The following is a 15043-nucleotide window of genomic DNA, read 5'->3' as shown; positions in this document are numbered from 1 at the left end:
GATGAGGTGAAAATAACTGTATTTTTTTTATATTTTATTTTGAAATTAGGAAGGAAATTTATGAAATTTACACTAAAAAATGGGCTAAATTTGGATTTATGATAAAAAAAGAGGCCAAGAAAGAAGCTGGTCACAAAATAGGGTGTCAAAAAGGAAATAACTCAATTCCAAATTAGAGTTATAATTGGGGTGCAGTGGGCTAATTAGAGTTCTATTAATAATAGACTAATAGTATTCCTAATTAGAGTTTTTTCTTTTAGGAAATTCCTAATTAGAGTTATAATAGTAAAATAGTAATAACCTCCTTTTATATTTCATCTGTAGAAAAACAGAGCAAGAAAAACAGAGCGACAAAGACTAAGAGCGATGCCGCCCTATATACCAGAAGAGATCATCGACCAGATTATCTTAAGATTTCCGGTGAAATCTCTAGTTCGATTCAGGTTTGTATGCAAATCCTGGTTTAATCTTATTACAAACCCTAGTTTTGTTAAAAAACAACTAGATTTCTCCAGCCAACATGACAAATTCAATCTCATCCTTAATGACAAAGTTTACGGCCGCCTCGTCTCTTTTGATTCATATAATCAGTTGAGTGCGATCTTGGACACTTTAGGATTTTCTGTTAAGATGATGGTTTCTTGTGATGGGTTAATTTTCATTAATACAACACACAAAATTTGTCGTGATATTATCTTTAACCCATCTACTAATCAACAAAAACTAATTCCATCACCACCACCAGCACCAGCACCAGAGGGTTTTGGATTTCTACATCATACATTATATGGATTTGGGTATGATCATAAGATTGATGACTACAAATTGGTAAGAATAGAGAAATTCTCTCCACCTAATATTTGTATAGTTCAAGTTTATAAATTAAGATCGAATTCGTGGAAAACTATTCAACGTAATTTACCTTTTAATCATAATAATGATATGTTAAGTGAGGAGAAGCCTGGTGTTTTTGTTAAAGGAGCTCTTCATTGGATTTCCCGCTACTCGGATTTCATATTATCTTTCAATATTAGTGATGAGAGATTTCTTAAGCTACCATTCCCCGATAATTGGTCGAAGGAAAATTATAAGCCATCATATTTGTATGGATTAAGAGAGAGCTTATGCCTAGTAGTATTTGGTTATGATTATTCTGAATATTATGTTGATGTATGGGTAATGAAGGAGTATGGGGTGATTGAATCTTGGACTATACAATCCCCCATTCTTCCAGCAACATGTGAGTTATTGTTTGAGATGCCATTACAGGCTTCCACAAAGGGTGAGTTTTTATTTCATGTTAGCTTACCTAACTGTTATCATCGTGGTTTAATTTCATATAATATAGATAGTCAAAGAACTAAAATCTTGAACAACATGGAAGTTCATTCATCATGCAAAATTATAGGAACCTATGTGGAAAGCCTAGTTTCGCTGCCTGAACCCTATACTTGCTTGAGATACAATGAGAAGAAACAAGTACAAAATGATAAACCTAAAAAGAGTAGGAGGAGACGGTAGGAAGATCCGATGTATCTCTCTAGCTCAAGAGTTTGGACGGGTCACAATCATCATATATTTTTTTAGTTCTTGCCTTTTCGGGTTATCTCCTCTACATATTTTGCTTATATCTCACAAAAGAAATCATAAGTGAGTCAACTTCCCATTTCTTGAGGAGAAATGATATTAGAGGCGAAAATGGAAACCTACGGTAGACCTACGTCTGACGTGCGGGGCCACCTCACGTACGAAATCCGAGTTGTCTTCCCGCATAAAGAGATTTTGTAAAACTCAACTTTTGGTCCACGAGATGCATCAGTTTCTATCTCAGTCCCTCCTTTTATTTAATCTGGACCATAGAAATAAATTGATGGTCTAGATCAAAACTTGGTTTCTATGGGAAGAAACCCTAAGACGGTGGAAAAAAATCGACTCTCTCTCTCTCTATAGAACAAACCTAAGAACTGAGTGATCGATTTTACTTCTTCTTTTTGTTCGATTGAAGACGGCGTCTCAGGTTTGTGGTGAAGATACTTTGCTCACATCCTCAACTTTCAAGCTCCAATAGAGTCAAAATCTCCCAAAACCTTGAGGTATGAACTTAGGGTTTCATTTTCCTTGAAGATGATTCATGGAATATTAGGGTTTAGAGTTTTTATCTATTAAGATTTTTATCTGTTAGGAGTAGAATAGTACTCATTTAATTTTGAATTAATAGTAGTTGTTGTTATCTATTAGGGCTTTTAACTTCTCTTTGCCTAAGCTATCAATGTATTTTTCACATGATCTTCATAGTTTATACTAATTCCTCTCATTCTTGTTATATTTAATTTTGACTATCAATTGAATAGTTGCAATATTAAGGCTTTTAACTTCTTTTTGTCTTTGTTTTTCACTACACTTCTTATTCAATATAACTTCAAGGAAACCACCTTCTGTTAAACATCAATTTGAATTCTAAATCAGTCTCCTCCTGATTTAGTTTTCATGGATCATGATTATGGAGTCAAGTACCCAAGCTTATTTCGTCAAAAATTCTTTCAACAGATCAATAGCAATGGTTTTAGCATTAGTTTCTTCATTAGTTCTTTCACCATTATAGGTTATTCGAAAGTCGGAGACTCGTAGTTATGAAACAAGATGGAGTTCTGGTGTTGTTTACCAATGGGTTTAGTAGACTATTTGTTGCCACTAAAACAGTTTCAACATCTTCTTCATCTTCATCAATACAAGGAGGTGGAGTAAAAAGGGATTCTTCTTTTGTTTTAAGAATTGGTGGTTCTTATTGAAAACTTGTTGGCATTTTAGTACTTTTATGTCTTGTTCTTTCTTGGCAAGGTTCTGGTCAAGAGTTCTTGTGGAGATAGAGAGATATGCTATTAGTTTCTTTCTCTAGTTTCTTTGATGTTCTTGTTATTCAATTTGAAGTTTAGATGAACAATAAGGATGCAGAATATTGTGTTATAAATGGAAAGTTTTAATTTTTCTAAACTTTGATCTTAATGTTATCTTAATTGCAGGTTAAAAGGGAGATGTTATTAGATTCAGGTGATCTTCAGCAATTCCAGAATCACTCATCACAAATGGCGGCTCTGGATTTGCACCAAAACGGAACACTTGCTTGGGATAAGTTTGCATCTAATGTTTGCCTAATACATGAGAGAAGGATGGGGCAACCAAGTCGCTGAAGAGTTATCACGGACAAGCCAAAGGAAGAATACTATTTCTACACGAATCTTCACGATTGTCTCTGTAAAAGACGCCAAAAATACAAGCATCTTAATGAGCACAAGATGGCAAAACAAAGCTTTGTTGGATCGCTTATTGCCTTGTTATATGTTTGTTGTTGCTTTCATGTAATATGACTTCATCTATGTATTTTCCATTTGTCAACACGATTTCATCTACGTTTATGAGATCATTCTTTTGATTCTCGGTTTCTTTCTTTAATTTCCAAATTCTCTCTTAATTATGTTCTTTATTGATCAATTTTCTGGTGTAGTTTGTGCAAGTTGTGTATAATTTATCCAACCTCTCTTGGCTTATTTGTTTACTACACTACTCTCAGCTATAACATTCCCTTGAAGTACTTGATTCATTTTCCTCTGTTGACTTAAAGCTCTGCTTCCTACTTCTGCTAGAATTAGTAGAATCTTGAGAGGTGACTGAACCGAGTTGCAGTAAGGTTGTTGTGAACCATGTTTGCCGTTCGCTCGACAGCCTAAGCTGTTTTCGGCTTTTGAAAGAAGATTCACTGTTCAGAGCTTGTTTCAGTCTTTCTATTTCTGCTTTAGTCACTGCAGTTACAAGTCATAAAATAGATAAACAAATAGGAATTGAAACCTGAATCAACACCTGCTATTGGATCAACACTTGAATCCATCAACTCCCTGGCTTTCTTGACGGTTTCTGCAGTTTCGGATGACATGACTAATTCCAAAAGATCAATTTAAATTCAGAATACTAATTAGAAACAGCTGCTGTCCACATCAATATAAATTCACCAACATAAACAGCCAAGACTTGAGCCATAAATCCATTCATTCACCAAAGATGTTTATAATAATCAATTTCCTAATTTAATGTTTCATATGAACTAATAATCTCAACCAAACCTTTAAATCATCTCAAAATAAATTCAGCAAACAAAAATTCAGCAAACATAAACACCCAAGATTTAAAAAACATCTGCACATCTTCATCTTCATCTTCCTTCAAGATAAATTCACCAATCTGTTTTGCCATCCAAATTAACAAAAAAATCTGTACACCTCAATTCTCCTTTTCACCCCAATCTACATATAACAAGCACTAATTAGAGTAGAATCAAAATAGATATTCATCAAACAAACATCAAAAAAGTATAATCAATTACAAATTACAACAAATAAGGTGGATATGTTTACTCTTCATTCTTTTAGGTACTATAGTATTCGTCGTCTCCATTGTAGCTTCCAAGAGGGTCGTACATTTGAGGACGACATACACCCAATAAAACATCCATATGCGACTGCAAGAACGAAAAATATTTCAATCCAATGTATAATATATTATAACTGACTAAAACAAATGTAAGAGATTATAAATTACCGTATGGATAGGCGGTGTCAAGATCATATTCTTTTGTGTAACAATACCATCAAGTCTACTCTCTTGCGTAGTTGTAATATCACAATTTGGTTCAGGAACCGAATCACAAACAGGTTTAGATGTAGGCGTTTTAGCAATGGTACACTAAATGACAAAATTACGAATTAGTTTGCGTATCAACAAATAAGAAAGTGTGATATATATATATATCATATATATAATTTTAAGTTTACTTACTCGTTTCTTCGACTTGTAATTCTTTCTTTTAAATCTATTTTCTCGAGGACGTCCCTTCGCCTTACATGACACTGGATCAAGAATATCCTGTCGCGCATTTTTCGCACAATCAACGGTATAACCAGAGCCACTGCTCACACTATCTTGGAAATTCATCTTTGGCTTAAATTTTAGGAGATAAGCTTTCAAGTACTCGGTACTTCTTTCATTTGCAGAAGCCACAATAGCTAGTTCGCTGAAGAACAGACATAAGTCGTCGTATCTTTTCTGTTCCGGTGTAATATCCCATCGCCCATAGTTCACATTAATCTTAGTGTAAAATCTCGTTACATCTTTCCTCCATCTCTTAAGGATGTACTTATCTGGGATGACAGTAATGTTACTCCTGCATAATACCGTTATTGCATGTCGACACAAAATTCCTTTAAATTCGAACAACAGACAATTACACCGAATTTCACATTCATTATGATCAAATAAAACTTTGTACGTAAAAGTTTTCGAGCCACTACCAAACTCTTTCACCTCTGAAATGGTATATTCGTAAAAATTGCCAAATTCTCTACAATCTCTGGCCTCACAAGCCATTTTTCCTCTCATTTCTTCTTGAAAATCTTGGAATTTTTTAAGTGTGTACTTTTCCCTGATTTGCTTTTCTATTTGGAATGGGCTCACACATGGCATTTCTAAATTATAGCACTTAAAATCTTCTTTTGCCTCGTTTTCCACTTTATCCTTTAAGGCTGTGTTGTATTGTTCAACAAAAAGCTTCAACGTAGTTTTTGGACCTACGTATCCATCGAAAAAGGCATTTACACCTTCACTACGTTGAGTACTAGACATTCCCGCCCAAAAATGATGTTTTACATAATTTGGAACCCATCGCCTTCTCTCTTGGTACATATAGGTCAACCAACTATGTTCCTGTAACGCATACTTCTCTATCATACGCATCCACCTATCCTCAAAATCTTCTGTGCTAAGTTTTTCGTAGACAAGTTCAGTAAGAGTATAACTTATTTCATTAAATTTTTTGTAGCTTCCGAGTTTCTGAGGTATTTTTTTCATTACATGCCACAGACACCATCGATGTCTTGTATTGGGAAATACGTCTTTAATCGCAATTTGCATAGCTGCATCTTGGTCGGTAATGATTGCATCTGGAGCCTTTCCATCCATACAAGAAAGCCATGTCCTAAATAACCAAGAAAATGATTCTGCGTCTTCATTAGATAATAACCCACAACCCAATAGAATAGACTGCCCATGATGGTTAACTCCGACAAATGGGGCAAAAGGAAGATGAAACTTGTTCGTTAGGTAGGTTGTGTCAAATGTGACAACATCGTTAAATTCTTTATATGCTTCTTTACTTCTCCTGTCTGCCCAAAAGACATTACGCAAACGAGATTTATCATCTAGTTCCATTGAGAAAACAAAACCATTGTTCTTACTTTGCATGGCTAAAAAGTATTGTTGAATAGCCATAGCATCTCCTTCCCCAAGACGTATCCTTCTTTTCTTTTGGACGTAATTTCTTGCATCTCTTTCAGTAAATGGGACATTTTCATGTCCACCCGCTGCCACCACTTGTTGTTTAAAACTACGACTCGTTTTGGTTCCTGCCAAATCACATATTTCCAACTGTCTAGCCACATACGGGTTAATCTTCCAATTACACCTATAATGACGAACTTTTCCCGGACTAAGGATATGGTTATGTTCTAGCTTCACACGAGTAGTTTCCCATTTCCCATTATCTTGTAACTTAGCATTTATTTTTGCTTTGCAACCAGTTTTGCTACTAGGTTGAGGATTGCTCGATTTCGATTTAGATTTCCCCGCCTTAGCACATGCTATTGCAACGTATCTTAGAACTCCATGAACTCTTCTCTGTGATGTCTTTTTCACAGGATGACCCACTTTTTTAGCATAACGGAGACAATACTGGTACAACTCCTCAACAGTATTAAACTCCATCCCAGTCCTAGGTACTTCTACTTCTACTTCCGAGTCTAAATCAACATTCTGTTTTTCATCCGCACACTCATAAACATCAAACTCTGAACCTTCTGAACCTTCTGAACTTTTCGATGCATCTGAAGTCATATCTATATACAACCACACATATAACATGAAAACTTGTAACAAACAAGAATTGGTTATAATCCTATAAAAATGAATCATTTGAATTGAAATAAACATTGCAACTATTGAATAATTTAAGCTCAATATTGACTAAGTATTGTACTAATCATAACAGATAGATAAAAATTCTACTAGTAAAAAACAACTACTGTTACTAAAAATTTCGCCTCTAATAATGTACTCCTAAGAGATAAAAACCCTAATGTATAAAAATCTTAAATCCTAGTACTCTGTGAAATATGAATCATCTTCAAACACATGAATTGGAAAATTAAAAGCCCTAATAGATAACAACAAATACTATTAATGCAAATAAAAATCAATGTTATTATACTCCTGACAGATAAAAATCCTAATAGATAAAACCCTAAACCCTAATACTCCATGAATCATCTTCAAGAAAAATGAAACCCTAAGTTCATACCTCAAGGTTTTGGCAGATTTTAACACTATTAGAGCTTGAAAGTTATCTTCACCACAAACCTAGATGCGACGCCGTCTTCAATCGACCAAAAAGAAGGAAGTATAATTGATCTCCAATGACATTTGGTTCTTAGCAGGTATGTTCTATAGAGAGAGGGAGTCGATTCCTTTTCCCACCATCTTGATTTTCTTCCCATAGAAACCAAGTTTTGATCTAGACCATCAATTTATTTCTATGGTCCAGATTAAATAAAAGGAAGGGACTGAGCTAGAAACTGATGCATCTCGTGGACCAAAAGTTGAGTTTTACAAAATCTCTTTATGCGGGAAGACAACTCGGATTTCGTACGTGAGGTGGCCCCGCACGTCAGACGTAGGTCTACCGTAGGTTTCCATTTTCGCCTCTAATATCATTTCTCTTTCTTGAGTTGGTGGATTTTTTTTTTTACTATTATTAAGTTCTGCTATTTTGTTACATTATTGGGATTACAATATAAAATTTATTCAAGTGAACTTGGGTATTGATTGTTCTTTGTTTCTGTTCTTATAATTGGTCCAAACTATTTTGGTTTGTTTGTACCATTCAGCCTGAGGCACGGCAAGTTGTTGTCTTCCCATGTTCAAATCTAACTCGTGTGAAAGGTTGATTTTATTTGAGTTCCATGGTATTTGATAAGTTGCTTTGGCATTTCTAACTAACACGCCTGCAGTGGCAAAGCTAGAAAATTTTAGTCGTGGGGGCACGGTTTAGTGACGGTAAATAAAAAAAAAAATTATCAAAAAAAGTTATACTAGGAAGGTTAGGGTTAACAATGAAATGGGATGTTATATTCTTTTTTTTTGTTGAAAAGAAATGGGATGTTATATAGACACACAAGAAATTACAAATCTACTTATTTATAATCAACTCATTCGTATATCTTTATCTCTCTGTACTCGCTTTTTGCCCCTCTCTTACTCTTTCCCTTAATCTGGCGATCTGTGTCTTTAATTCGACAATATCTCTCTCCATTCATTTGTTTGGATCATAGTTCATATTGGTGGCAAAGAGTTTCCTTCAATATTGTTCATCGTCTACTCTCTTTTTTGTTACGGGGTTAACAAAAACTTGGTCCAAAGAGTTAGACTTTAACTGGGTTTTGAAGTGGGTAGGAGGAGTTTCTCATTTAGGTATGTGGGGTCCTGTGACCCCAGTAGCCCTCACAATAGCCACGCCTCTGCACGCCTGTTATGTAGTAGTCCATAATAAGCCAATGGCGTATGTCACATACAACTGAAGTTAAAAGTACAAAACAAATACACAGTTACTCAAGATTAGAATGCAATTGGTTGGATTAGATCAACATAGAGTGGGCAGCCCATGTGCAACTTCATTAGTTTCTCTTGGAGCAAATGTGAGTGTCCAAAGAGGTTGATCAACCAGCCAGGATCTAGCTTGTAGAACGTAGGGTTTGATACGCCACGTGATTGAATCGAGGTCGTCCTTCACTTCGTCTATCAACACTTTACCGCCTCCTTCAATGAGCAGGTTCATTTGCCCTGATTCTCGCCCCATATGAATTGCCAGAACGAGAGCTCTAGCTTCACTTTCGAGTCATGATCTCCCCTCGATCAACTGAGCTTCCTGCTTCATCACCTCACCTCTCCAATTTCTAGCAACTGCTACAATAGCCGCCCCATTTGGAGTATATGCCCCATCAAAGTTAATCTTGATTTGGTTTGCCGGAGGAGGAATCCATCTATTCTCGTGAGTATTATGGTTCATCGGTGCAAATTTGGTTCCAAGTTGTTGAAGATTAAATCATTTCTCCCTTTCCAGAAGAGCCATAGTAGGTAAGACACAAAGACTACCTTTCTCTCCTCATGTTGATTTGTTATCAAATACTTTATTAGTTCCACCGGATCTGGATTTAGAGGTATGTTCTCTATACTAGATGCTATAATCTGTAGGTCTTGAAACTTTGAGCAGGAACCAAATATGTGAGTAATGGTCTCTGGATATAGTCCACGCAGTCTACAAGTTGGATCAATTGTCTGGTTGTAAGGCCTTATAGACTCCATCACAGGTAAACCATGATTAATCGATTTTCATAAGAACAAATGTACCTTAGGTTCAGTCATTCAACTTATTTGTGATGCTTCTCTTTCCTCGGCAAAATATTGAAAAGTCCAGGGACGGACATCCTTTGTTGGACCCTTCCATTTCGAAAGAGATGCCACCATTTTTCTTTTTTAAAGATCAAGATAACATTCCAAACAAAGGTTTGATGGGTTATTTCCCGGTTGGCCCCTAAAGTATGACCAGTCTCCCGCGTGGCCTCTTAAGTTTGCATGCATGCTAAGATGGTCTCCTTTTGTTTTTTTGATTCATTAACTAAAAAGTTAAATTTAAACTTCCCAATTCTACTTCTTTATTTTTTTATTCTTTATTTATCCTTTAGCCCCTTATCTTTCTCTCTCTCTAACTTTCATCTGCATATTCTTCTTCTCATTGTCACTCTAAAAAATTAATTTTTTAGAAAAAATTCTTAAAACAAATTATGTGAGTTTATTATGTTATCATTGAGAAACTAATATAAAATAATCGGTTATTTTGTTTTCGTTCAAAAACTTCTTCCCCATGTAAAAAGTTATGAGATAGTCATTCTCTTATGTGGGTTTTTGTTTTCTTTTTGGTGATGTGGAGCACGTGTGGTGAACCTAGATTTAATACCATGTTAAGTTTGTGGTCATTCAACTCAAAACAATTGACAACGAGTGGAGAGAACCTATCACCCTAGAGTATTCTAGTTGGGATATTGTCTCACCCTTGTTTGTCTCTAGCACCAAAGAATGGTCAAAGGGTACCTTTGCTGGAGCAGAGTCAAATTACTTAAACTTTCTAAGTACAGTCTCTATATAATGTGTTTGAATCAAAGCAATCCCTTCAGGATTTCTTAAGATTTTCTATTCCTAGAATGACATCTGCTTGTCCTAGGTCTTTCATCTCAAAATTTCTAACTAACAGTTCCTTGGTAGAGTTTATTATGTCTAAAGAAGTGGTTAGTATCAACACGTCATCAACATAAAAGTAAATTATCACATAACAACCATTAACACATTTAGTGTACACACATTTATCTGACTCATTAATTTTAAACCAATTTGATATTACCATTTGGTCAAATTTTTCATTCCATTGTTTAGGTGTCTGTTTTAGATCATACAAAGATTTTATAAGTGTACAAACTTTGTTCTCTAGTCCCTTGACTAAAAATCTCTCAGGTTGGTCCATCTAAATTTCTTCTTCAAGTTCACCATTTAAAAAGGCAGTTTTCACATCCATTTGATGTATCTCTAGGTTGTAAATTACTGCTAATGTTATTAGGATTCTAATCGAAGTAATCTAAGTGACAAGAGAGTAAGTATAAAAAACTCTAATCGAAGTAATCCTAGTGACAGGAGAGTAAGTGTAAAAAACTCTAATCGAAGTAATCCTAGTGCCAGGAGATTAAGTGTCAAAAAACGCTTTAGTAATCGCTTTTTCTTGTGATATGGAAAATGTTTTTGTTTGTGTGTTCGCCTCAGTTATGTGCTCGTTGGACTCGTGACCTTGTTCACGTGGCTCCTTATGAAATGGATCTTTCCTCTTTTTTGCACGACTACACAGAAGACAACAAATGGTGAGATGAGATACATAAATAACCAAATCTAAAAGTTTCAACAAACCAACAAAAATGAATTCAGTTGCAAAATGCACTACGGAGAGAACATTCTCTAGACGTATCGGCCATAAACCGAAATCTTCAGCAAAAAGTTAGTGGCCAGAGATTGCGACAACATGGAACTTCACTTCATTGATATATTTTATTTGGATTAAAATTATGTTTTAAAAAGCAATTCTTCTTATACAATGATCTCATTTTAATTGAAGTTGTAAGAATGTCTATAAAATCTCCATATGTGTTTACATTACTCCTAGATATCGGTAATCTAGGGTCAGGGTCGTGCGGTGCCCAGTGCAGGCAGGGCGCCCGCACTGGCCCCCCATAGGTATGGGCTCACAAATTTTCCTTTTCTTGTTATAAGGTATGTCCGGTTATATAAAAGATTGTGTTGGGACTCGGGTGGATTTGAAAATGTGTTTCTCTCCCTATAGAACCTATTAACTGTAGGCTTAATTGTAGGGAAGTTTTTTTATCTCTCCTTATTCTATCGGTGCATCACACTATAACTCCAATTTCTATTATGCAAAGAGAGGAAAAAAATCTCAATTCCTTTTATAAACATATTATTATTGTTACTTATCATTATTATTATGCCGAAATATTAGGTTTTTAACTGTCTGTACATAAATTACTAGTTTATCTTTTTTCAGACTAAAAAAAAGAATTGGGGTTTCATTGTAGCCTATAAGATTGGCTTTAGTCTCCCTACATACAACATCATTTAAGTTTTGTAGCTTCGACAAATAAGAGGAACAAAAAAAAAAAGTGTATCCAAATTAAAACAATTTTATCAAATTCATCTTATACTGGTATTTTTATTTTTATTTTTTTGTCGTATTATTTAAGCGTTATAATTGCATCTATTCTTAAGGTATAAATAATGTAGTTGGACTTTGGGTCATACGTTAGTTAGTCTTTGGACTGGGTTTCTTTTTTAATGTTAAACATTTTATGATTGATTTGTTATTTCATTTGTATAGTTTTATTTATGCCACATAAAAACACAAGTGTGAAAATTTGAAGAGGCAAGAAATTCGTTCGTTATTTTCCTTTCAAAATGCACTATTTTTACGTTTGATTATACAAGAGGGTCCTAACTAAATTTTGGCACCGGGCCCCCGAATTCCCAGGCACTGCCCTGTCTAGGACTAGTTGAAAGTGTAGAAATGAAAGTTACGTAACTAAATACTGTAAGCACTAGATCTTAATGAACTTCAGGCACATTAGAAATGTATACAGAGACAAGTAGATTTAGGAGATACTTCAAAATCAATTAAACTTTCATATACGTTTAGCACGTCAACACTTGGTTGCCCAAGTGGTTTAAAGTGTTGGCATATACTCCAAAAGTCCCCGGAGGTCCCGGGTTCGATCCCCATAAATAGAATCGCTAGGCCATAATTTCGTTGGGCTTTAGGCATGTTCTTGTTAAATTTGGCAGTATCGTGCTTATCACGTCTTTGTCGTATCAACGCCATTGTAATGAGTAATGACTATTGTACATCCTAGTCAATTTCCAAAGAAAATAAAAATAAAAAATATACGTTTAACACAAAATTAAAGACCGACACAAGCTTTTTATTTTGTTAAGATCATAACAAAAATGTTATCAATTTTATTTTGTAAGGTTGGTGGCAGTCTAGCACACTAGGTTCTTTGCTTGTTGTCAGGCCCGTCGAAGGCCCAGTGTAGGCAGGACAACCGCACTGGGGCCCCACCATTAGGGGTCCATTTCTCTTAGACATCTGAACAATGGATCATATTATTAAAGCTGTGTAATTAACTTGTTAGGTCTCTTTGCTCAACTAGCAAGTCGTTCTATTTTCCATGATAGTGGCTCAGATTCAAGTCCCTTTGCCTGCAAATCCCTTTATTCCCTTTTTTTTCTCTACTTAGAGTACAATTGTTAACTAACTCTTAATTTATGCTCCATTACACATATTTAACTTGTTTTTTGTGAATAAATTATTTTCGTTCCACCCTACTCATATTTAATAATTTGTAAACTAGTTATTCAACACGATATTATATTAAAATGCAAACAATTCATAAGAATTTGAAATTTCATTATGTTATTTGTAGTTATAAACGTATAGTCTAAGATATAATAAACAAATATCTTTTTCGTTCACAAGTGATTGTGGATTTTTAGACTAGATTTCCAATAAAAAGGAAATTCTAAAATGATTTTTTTTTCTGTAACAACTTTCTTTTAAATACTTTTGGATTAACTCCTCTCAGCATAAAATGGGTAAAGCAAAATACAAGATGACACTATTTCCTTAAACTCTTGACAACATGTTATATCTTGAAGGGTTGAAATATCTGAGTTGATATAAAGTCAATACTTGACCGAAATGGGAATAGACTCCTCAATGCTACACTTTTCCCTTATAAGGTTCACAAATTCATCGACTCCAGTATTAGCTTCAATATCAAACCTTTTAAACATATCACCATCATAATGTGCATTGTTGCTTTGTGACTTCATCAACATTCCATTAAACACCACGCCTAAGTTGAGTTACTGAGTTTATCGACATTTCAAGAAAACATAAAACCAGTTAAGAGTTAATTAATAATAATTTTTTAAACTAATATAAAACATTTTTTTTAATTAAACACGTTAAAATAAATATATGTAACTAAAATTTATTAAAATAAAATTAATTAATTTTATTAAATTTAATTGATTTAAATAAATTTAAGTACAATTATTTAATTTAAATTAATTTAAATAAAATTATTTAATTTAAATAAAATTATTTAATTTAATTTACATAATGTGTAAATCATTTTAAAAAAATTAATTAAGCTAATTAATTACTTAATAGAAATTTCAAAAAGTACTTTAAAAAATAAATTTATTAACTCACACAAAGTTAAAAATTAAAATAACAAAAGTTTAATCAAAATTAATTTTAAAAAAATGTAAATTAATAAAATAAAATTTTAGTTACTAATTAAATTTAATTTAGACACTAATCAGTTACTTTTTAAAATTAATTGAATTTTAATAAAATAATTTAAATAAAATTCATTAAAATGATTATTTAATGCTACGTTCGACTCCCTACGACCAAGTCCCATAGTTCTACTCATCAGGGCTATCACTTCTTTCAAGTGCATTGCACCACTTGTTGCGCCATGTACCACATGTCCATGAATAGGGAGATTGACCATGTATTTCATATCGTTAAGTGTGATCATCATCTCCCCGAACGGTAAATGGAAGGCGTTGGTCTCCGGAAAAAAAACGCTAATAAGTGTCTCGTCTGGCCTTTGATACACATGTTTTATACTTGATTGAAATCCGGAATTTTGAGCTTTTTGTTGTACGAAGTTGCACTCGTTGTTAAGTCTCCATTTATCAATCCACCCAACCATGGGCTTCACAGTCAAAACTCGATCCAAAAGCTGGATATCAACGTGTTATTACAAAATTAAACAAAATACATAAGAGAAACTATTAAAATAATTGATCATTCAAAGATAAATACTTACCTTTCCATGCCATATATTGTTCACAATGTGTCACTTATAACACTTAAGTAAGGATCGGTCCACGGAGAATTCGTCTCTGTCATCAGCAGGTTCTTCAACGACTTGTCTGCCTCTTCACTAGAATAGTTACCCGTTACTTCCGTTGTTTTGCTTGTTGCTTCGCCCACTTCTTCACCTGACTCCTCGCCTAACTCATCTTATGATTCTTTGCCCTGCTCGTCGTTAATGAGTTCGTCAACCGACACGTTTGACTCGTCGTCCAACAAACTAGGTTGTTGCATCGATGAGCGTAACTCCTGACGTCAAACACCTTTAGACATACTAGGGGGTTTCTCATACGGGTACGAACCACTGCACGAGAAAGGGACGATTTAGTCGGTTCATCCACTCTCTGTTTTTATGCCTACATAACAATATGTTCCAAATAAATCTGC

The 15043-nt window shown here is 34.4% G+C and overlaps 2 protein-coding genes and 1 long non-coding RNA gene across 3 annotated transcripts; 2 read left to right on the top strand and 1 right to left on the bottom strand.

The window, feature by feature from the left end:
* Window positions 1-366: 366 nt before the first annotated feature.
* Window positions 367-1521, top strand: LOC147570188 (F-box protein CPR1-like). Its single transcript, XM_086664105.1, has one exon. The coding sequence runs from the start codon at window positions 367-369 to the stop codon at window positions 1519-1521; it is 1155 nt and encodes a 384-aa protein (XP_086520231.1).
* Window positions 1522-2015: 494 nt separating this feature from the next.
* Window positions 2016-3433, top strand: LOC147570187 (uncharacterized). The gene is made up of 2 exons (XR_015239064.1): window positions 2016-2093; window positions 3021-3433. It is a non-coding gene; the product is annotated as an uncharacterized LOC147570187 (long non-coding RNA).
* A 590-nt stretch (window positions 3434-4023) lies between these two features.
* LOC147570186 (protein FAR1-RELATED SEQUENCE 4-like) lies at window positions 4024-7816 on the bottom strand. Its single transcript, XM_086672711.1, has 4 exons — window positions 4828-7816; window positions 4591-4734; window positions 4407-4510; window positions 4024-4295 (listed from the first exon to the last, which is right to left on the bottom strand). The coding sequence occupies exons 1-3, from the start codon at window positions 7030-7032 to the stop codon at window positions 4418-4420; spliced, it is 2442 nt and encodes an 813-aa protein (XP_086528837.1). The 5' UTR covers window positions 7033-7816; the 3' UTR covers window positions 4024-4295; window positions 4407-4417.
* Window positions 7817-15043: the final 7227 nt, after the last annotated feature.

This window comes from Eschscholzia californica, unplaced genomic scaffold, assembly GCF_041429995.1.
Source record: "Eschscholzia californica isolate CP2 unplaced genomic scaffold, dmEscCali1.0.p SCAF_1, whole genome shotgun sequence".
Taxonomy (NCBI): domain Eukaryota; kingdom Viridiplantae; phylum Streptophyta; class Magnoliopsida; order Ranunculales; family Papaveraceae; genus Eschscholzia; species Eschscholzia californica.
This window is presented reverse-complemented; position numbering and strand designations above follow the sequence as displayed.

Excerpts from the sequence above, each read along its gene's own strand:
- LOC147570186 (XM_086672711.1), bottom strand. The coding sequence starts at position 7,032 with ATGTTTATTTCAATTCAAATGATTCATTTTTATAGGATTATAACCAAT. Across the intron at positions 4,735-4,827 it reads ATTACAAGTCGAAGAAACGA|TGTACCATTGCTAAAACGCC; the intron begins GTAAGTAAACTT and ends TTTGTCATTTAG. Across the intron at positions 4,511-4,590 it reads TGACACCGCCTATCCATACG|TCGCATATGGATGTTTTATT; the intron begins GTAATTTATAAT and ends TCGTTCTTGCAG.
- LOC147570188 (XM_086664105.1), top strand. The coding sequence starts at position 367 with ATGCCGCCCTATATACCAGAAGAGATCATCGACCAGATTATCTTAAGA.